General features: G+C 39.4%; 1 protein-coding gene across 1 annotated transcript; it reads right to left on the bottom strand.

The window, feature by feature from the left end:
• Positions 1-473: 473 nt before the first annotated feature.
• Positions 474-7230, bottom strand: pygo (pygopus family PHD finger). Its single transcript, XM_085945781.1, has 3 exons — positions 6960-7230; positions 4394-6123; positions 474-2711 (listed from the first exon to the last, which is right to left on the bottom strand). Exons 2-3 carry the CDS (start codon positions 6010-6012, stop codon positions 2591-2593), a joined length of 1740 nt encoding a protein of 579 aa, XP_085801907.1. The 5' UTR covers positions 6013-6123; positions 6960-7230; the 3' UTR covers positions 474-2590.
• Between the last annotated feature and the right edge of the window lie 235 nt (positions 7231-7465).

Raw genomic sequence — 7465 nt, 5'->3', positions numbered from 1 at the left:
GCGTAACATATATATATGTATGTCGGATGACCTTGAATTTATTTTTTAGCATACATATTTATATAAATAGACATATAATCCGTTGTTAACTCTAAATACCTAAATTATCGACTTACCAACTTTTGGCAGTAAACTCACCCAGTAAACTGAAGGTAAAAAAATGTGGAAGAAACAAAGTCGGCCCAATTCAAAATTCAAAATTTCTGGTACTAATACATAATAAACATATAAATATCGAAGAAAATGCTATTCGGTTTTGGAGGAAGTGATTAGGATTTTAAATACACAGTGTCTTGGCACTATATTATATAGCACTAAACCGCTGATCATACCTTTCGATGGCGGATTAAAATCGGTTCTCTTTATCTATTTTTATGAACGTCCGTCCAATTCAAAGAAATGGCTTTGAAAATGCTAGTCTATCTACTTGAGTATTTAGTCAAAGTTTATTTTTTCCTCTTCCATATTTTGTTGTCGCAGATTTCAAGCCGTTTTTTGAAAATTATAATTTACTAAGTACTGACAATACAGAATAAAGCGTACATTTTATCTTCTGTGATGATTATTTACAATTTACAGGCCGAAGGAGTCTTAAAAAAACAAACAATTCATTAATTCATAAAGTTATTCCCTAATCGCTATTATGTTCATTTTGTGCAATAGACGCCGCTTGCACCAAAAGTAACTAATTAATCTTACATTAATGAATAAAATCCCTACATAAAAAGCAACAATCATGAATTTATATTTTAAAAAAAAAACAAAAAAAAAATGTTTAATTTTTAATATATTCAAGTGATTAAATTTTTTTTTTTACCTAAAAATAGGTAGTAATTAATAAGTATATTCGCTGAAAAATTATGTACGGATCACAAAAACAAAGAATTCATTCTCCGAGGATTAAAAGGGTACAAGTGGCATATTATACAGTAGAATCTCATTAAGCCGTGGCGAGTTAGGTGATCATGGAGCATGCGTGCAATTTCACCTTTTATATTTCTATGTAGAAAATACATATCGCTTTAAATGAAAGCATAAAAATATGTATATTTATCAAGTTTGCAATACATTCCAGTAATCCGGCATCATCAGAACTCCACTGTACATATAAATATATATATATTCATATGGCAGCAGCTTGTCAACAACTAAAGAAACAGATACACTACGCACTGCTAATTTGTTTATCGAATTAAACTTTATTTCACAGTTAACTCTGCCGTAGTTGAGATATTAGTAGTCACATTGTTGGCGTTACTAATACCCCATTTACACATGTAGGATTTACTGCTGACAGTACGTATTAACAAGAAAATGCATGTGTAAATGTATTATCTATCGTGCATGATTGCATGCATGGATCAAAAAAGTTAAGAAGCTTCTGAATTTTCACGTGACAGTTGGAATTGGATATCTGCGCCTGCGCAGTAGAACATAGTGGCGAACCTGCCAGAAGAAATACAAACTAAACTGGCATTTTGACGTTTACCAATTTTCACGATCTATCAAATAGCACCATAAAATGACGCGTCTCCCTCATGCTTGAAGAATTAGATTGGCGAGTCAGTCAGTACTTTTTACGTGTAAACAGTTATTATCGTGATAGTTGAATTGACACACTATTGATGCCAGTAAATTCATGCATGTGTACAGGTGCTATTATTCAAAATTTATTGAATGATAAATTTGGTAGTCGTTATCAAAGCCAAAACTGCTGGCCGTACTTGGAACAATATTCTTTCAAAGTTAACTTTCCAACAATGCTACGATGCATTATTGTTGGCCTCAACGACAAGTAACATATAAATAAAACAATCTATTAGACCGCAACACCTTTAAAAAGAAAGTGACACTGGTGTCGCAATTTAAGTTTGCGAGCAGTTTAGTTCTCCAAACCGCCAGACTTAAAGTTGTCACAAACTAGAGGGAACTTGACCAATACTACAAAACTAAACTATCCGTCAAAAATGATAGTATTTCTGACATTATAACAAATACTCTATGTATAAAATGTTGATATTATTTTCATGTTTCAGTCTCACTTCATATATTCAATATTCTTCCTGTTCTTGACAGGAATAATATATCGTTTGCAGAATTTTGAATCGCATATTTAACTTTGAAGTCAATAACTAGGTTATAAATGCACTTGGAGCCTTTTAATCCTCAGCTCTTCGATTATTTAAAAAACCCGGGTTACACAAATCGTGAACAAAAAAATAAATCAATACACCTTAAAATATTGGCAAGGATAAATAATTTGTTAAAATATTCGTAGAAAATTTACCTATAAAACCTCGATTACTATAAAATTTGATACATTGATAGGAGGAAGGGGAAAAAAAACACGAAACGCATCGCATACAGTTCTTAATTCATAATAAAAAAACGATCCATAGAGAAAGCTTTTTGCGGTGAACATTGGTTATAGTTATTAAGATTTGCCGATATCCAACAACAACATTGCTCATCGCGCAAGTTAATGTCTCGTTCCAAACACACGAAGCACAATATTTGTTTTTTGTTTATACTCGAACGGTCACAGACGTCTTATACACTAAGTGTTTGGCACGAAGCCGCTCAATGTGCATTATGGCTTGAATTTGACGAGAGGTATGTTTTTGGAAGATAAGCACTTGTCACACACCCACTCCGCGTACACTTCTGCCGTTAATAACTGGAATGCGGGCTCCGTCAGACCAGTGCATCCTCTGTTGAAAGAAACACAAATTTAATAAATTTTCTGACTATCCACCTTAAAGTATGGTCTACCTTCGACATTCAAATTCCCCAATCACAATATTCTAAGAGCAGACATTGGTTATCGCCGGGCAACAATCCACGCCCACGGTGGCCGCGCGGCATAAGCGTTGGACTATCAGGCTGTGGGTCCCAGGTTCGAATCCTGGGTCTGGCAAGTACACATATTGTTTTTCAATACTGTGTGAGTCAGGGTATGGACCTAATAGGTTGAGCAAGTGGCTGACATCCATATCTCGTAAAAAAAATCTGTAAATACAAACCTCTACTCTGTGGAGGCCCATATGATCCTATTAGGATCGGACATGGTCGGAAAAAAAACAATTTTTTAAAATGTTAAACTAAAGTCATAAAAATAATGCCTTAGGGCGACATGCATAATCATAAGTGGCCTTACATGCCTATGAATCTTATGCGGTCGAAATAAGGCAATTATTAGCGACTAGCACTGTAATGCATTTAGCAGCAAAATTGAAAATCATAAGTGGCAGTTCGCGAGCCTAATACTACAAGGTTCTAAGTGTTCGTCCTTGAGAAAACAAACCCAACAATGAAGTACTATTCTAAGCTGCCTCATTGTTACTTTTGTTTCGCCAAGGACAAACACTTAGAACCTTGTAGTTCTCGACTCGCAAGTTGTTGAAATAATCAAATCACAAAAAATATACATATTATTATATATTTAACAATAAAACATGATAATTTATTCACATCTACCTATGCCCTTCTTTCCCAATCATTAACTTAGATAATTGAAAGCATATTGTATTAATATAAATATAAACTATATACATAGTTAATCATTACGCTATATCCATGGGATAAATAATATTTTTTAGGAGTATCCTTATGCCGAGATAAACAGAATACTTTATTTTATACCATTGCAACGATTATAAGACACGTGATTTGTCCTATTTTTGTGTCTAAAAACGAGATGCAGATGCGTATTAGCCGGCTCTCGCATCTAAACTCGCCTCGTCTGCTGCACAGCTATAAATCAAACCTTATATATATTATATTAGGATGCGGCGGGTATAGGAATGACCAATTCATAGATGCGTATGCGTTCTGGCGGCTTCGACTCAGCCCGAGACGCGTGCTACTTGTCGATTGTAACAGTAGATGTTTTTTAAAACTATAAAGCATTCGACCAATGTGTGGAGCTCCATTAGGCAATGTGTGATTTGTGAATAACGATGACATCACATCGATATATTGCAGACGAGATGAGTTTTGATGTGAGAGCCGGCTTATAATCAATAGTGTATTACAATCAGTACAATGTGGAGTAGCTTTTTAAGAATTGCTCACTGGCATATGCATTTGATGGCAAAGACAATATTTTATTGAAAAATGGAGAAATATGATACAGACAAATTGGAAACTGAACCCGTAGTAAAAGTAGTTTCCGATTCGGATGGTTATATAACAGACGAAAATACGAAAATAAAATAATGTTTTATATTGTCATACATGGCTTTCATTTTTGTAATTACTTATTTTATTATGGGTATTTTAAAAATAGGGGAACGTCTTATAACCGATACCGCAATACGATATGGTACAATTAACTGAATTAGTATTAAATTGAAATAATGAAGCAAAGAAATGTCAATAGTTATTTAATTACCTGTGAAACCAAAAATTGCAGCCAGACTCGCAGAGTATCGCCTGATCGTTGTCGTGCACTTCCTTGTGGCAGACGCCGCACGGGTATATAGGAGGAGCGTTGGGGTTCTGGGGGTTGAACACCATCGGCTGGTCCGGGGGATACACTTTCCCCGCACTAACAGGCATCGGCTTCGGTCCGAACATTCCCATCGGCCCAATCTGTCCCATTTGGTGGTTCATTCCCATTCCCATCCCTTGCATGTTCGGGCCTCCCATGGCGGCCATATTACTCATATTCGCCAAAGGCCCACACCCTCCCATTGAGTTGTTTCCTACCCCAGAATTCGGCCCCATATTCATCGGGCCGTTAGGACCCATGGGACCATTCGGTCCCATCGGCCCGTTGGGACCCATCGGACCGTTTGGCCCCATCGGTCCGTTGGGTCCTATTGAACCGTTGGGTCCCATTGGACCGTTCGGACCCATAGGGCCATTGGGACCCATGGGACCGTTGGGGCCCATGGAGCAGTTTGGTCCCATCGATCCTCCCATTTGCCCATTAGGTCCCATAGGCCCCATATGTCCACCAGGGCCCATATGACTCATTGGACCCATAGAATTTCCTCCAAAAGGCGGCCCCGGTCCCATCCCGCCCATGGGCCCATTTGGACCCATCGGGCCGCTATTCGGCCCCAAGTTTGATCCCATGGGTCCTCCGGGGCCCATAGGACTACCGTGCCTCAGGGGTCCGCAAGGGCCGGGTCCCATGGCCCCCGTCGACATGGGACTCGAGACCATTGAATTATTTGATACTATTGAACCGTTGGAACAGTTGGGCCCCATAGGACCATTCATTCTGGGTCCGCCGCTCATACTGGTGGGAACGGATCCCATGGGGCCGTTTAGAGGGCCGTTCATAGATCCGCCGCCTATGGGGCTGTGCAGCGGAGGGCCCATGGGACTATTTCCCATGTGACCGCCGGGCATTGAGCCCATACTGTTCATGGGACTACCCATGGGTCCGCCTCCCATAGGAGAGCCCATGGGCATCGAGTTCATCGGACTGCCAAGGGGTCCTCCACTCATGGGGCTGCCCATCGACCTGGACGCCGGGCCCATGGCGGGACCCATGCCGTGATTGCTCATTCCCATTCCCGGGCCACCCATGGGACTCATCCCGCCCATGGGTCCCATTGGACTCATGTTGCCCATGGGGCTGATGCCCCCCCTCTGCGGTCCCATCTGCTGGCCCATGGGGCTCATATGCGGTAGGGGGCTCATATGCCTCATCGGGGATCCGCCCATGGGGTGCACCGGGCCCATCATCCCCATCATGGGCCCGTTTTGCCCCATCATAGGGCCGTTGTGGTTGACGGGAGGCGAATCGTCAAAGGGATTGGAGGCGACGATCGTGTCTCCGTATCCGGTGAGAGGCGGAGGTAATAAGTCTTGAACGGAAGGAGGAGGCTGCGGCACGATGGGGTTGTTGGCAGCGTTGGAAGTTTTCCGCCTCTTTTTGGGGTTGCTGGGAGCAGGGGCGGGGGGATTTGGCGTCTCCATGGGGGGCTTGAAGTCCGGGGGGCCGAGGCCCGCGCCCGGCAGCCGGTAAGGGGGCATGCCCGCCAGATTGTGACTCATAGTGTGAGCGGAGCGCTACGCCTCATTCGCAGGGGTCATTTCACCATTCCACGGGGAGCGAGGCCTCCTTATCTGGTCGCCGGTGACACACTTCTGCCAAACGGTGGACAGCTAAAATGACAAAAAACACTTTTAACAGTGAACTAATAAATGCTTCATAAACAAACAAAAATAATTAAAACAGTGAATGGATTAGTTCTATTAAGAATAAATAGACTACAATTGAATTAATATTTAAGACTTGATAATTATTTACATTACATTTTAACTCCAAGAATGACGGATGAGGAAATAATTTTGCCTAAGTATTATAATCATAAAATAATAGGAATAAACTGTTTCTTTAACCTGCGGTTAACTCATATCTAGAAATGCATCGGTAATAATTATTGGTTGTAAATATGTAAAACAGCTTCCTGTATTTGCAAAACCAAAGAGAAAAAATGTGAGGTTGATTAGTAGATAAAATACAAGATTAAGTTTCTATTGAGCGAAATGCATACATATTTTTTTAATAAATATATATGGAATAGCATCAACTACGATTAAAATACGCAAATTTCCACAATTGTGTACGATTAATCGTTTATTTTGCAAATAAAGTTAGGTTTGGTTGATGTAGTTTCTGGGCCTTTTTCGTAACTCTCAAAACACTGATATATGAAAGAATATAGATATTATTACATCGCCTGTATGTTAAAACGTGATCCATTAGTATAAAAGTTTAATATTTAACACTATCGTTGGACAAAAATTGGGTTTTACGGTAAAGTTCTGTTGTTTTGGATGCATTTAGGATGACATTTTACAACATAGGTCTACTAACCTAGCATTACGGCTCTTCAAATGTCACTTAATCGAGCGAAGAAATGCATAACTTCGCTGGTACGTTTGTCATTCGAGAGAAACACAATTTTATATTCACGATACAATTATATTTCACTAACCTCATAACTTCTTCAGCACTAGAAATTCTTATTACTTTTTGTCCTTTTCGGGTGTCCATGAACCGAGCGCATTTCTTCTGTTAAAATTTGTTAAATTTATGCAATTCTCACAGATACACAACCGGCCACTCAAATCTGCAGTATATTTCGAGGGCACATTGATAATGGACGATTGCTTTTTAGCTAATATAAACAATTAAAAACAATTTTTATTTACGAATTATCTAAAAATCCAAACAACACACGCCACATTCATGATGTAATTTGTTTCGAAAATGTATTCCTAGATGGCGCAGGTACCTCATAAAAACATACGCCATTTCGTACATTATGGTAGATTGCGTGCTCATATTTTAGGAGAATTTGAAATAATTGTAATAAAGTTCATTACAGAACAGGTACCTATGAGGTACCCAGAGGTACCTATTACATTATTGCTTTTTTTCAATAGTCAATTAATTCTTAAATCTTTATTGATAAAACATAAAACCAGGGCAAATGGACAG

This window comes from Rhyacophila brunnea, unplaced genomic scaffold (genome assembly GCF_057557595.1).
Source record: "Rhyacophila brunnea isolate RB1 unplaced genomic scaffold, BYU_Rbru_1.0 scaffold_19, whole genome shotgun sequence".
NCBI lineage: Eukaryota > Metazoa > Arthropoda > Insecta > Trichoptera > Rhyacophilidae > Rhyacophila > Rhyacophila brunnea.
Note: the sequence above shows the minus strand (reverse complement) of the source record. Positions and strands in the feature narration are given on the sequence as shown.

Excerpts from the sequence above, each read along its gene's own strand:
- pygo (XM_085945781.1), bottom strand. The coding sequence starts at position 6,012 with ATGAGTCACAATCTGGCGGGCATGCCCCCTTACCGGCTGCCGGGCGCG. Across the intron at positions 2,712-4,393 it reads TGCAATTTTTGGTTTCACAG|AGGATGCACTGGTCTGACGG; the intron begins GTAATTAAATAA and ends TTCTTTCAACAG.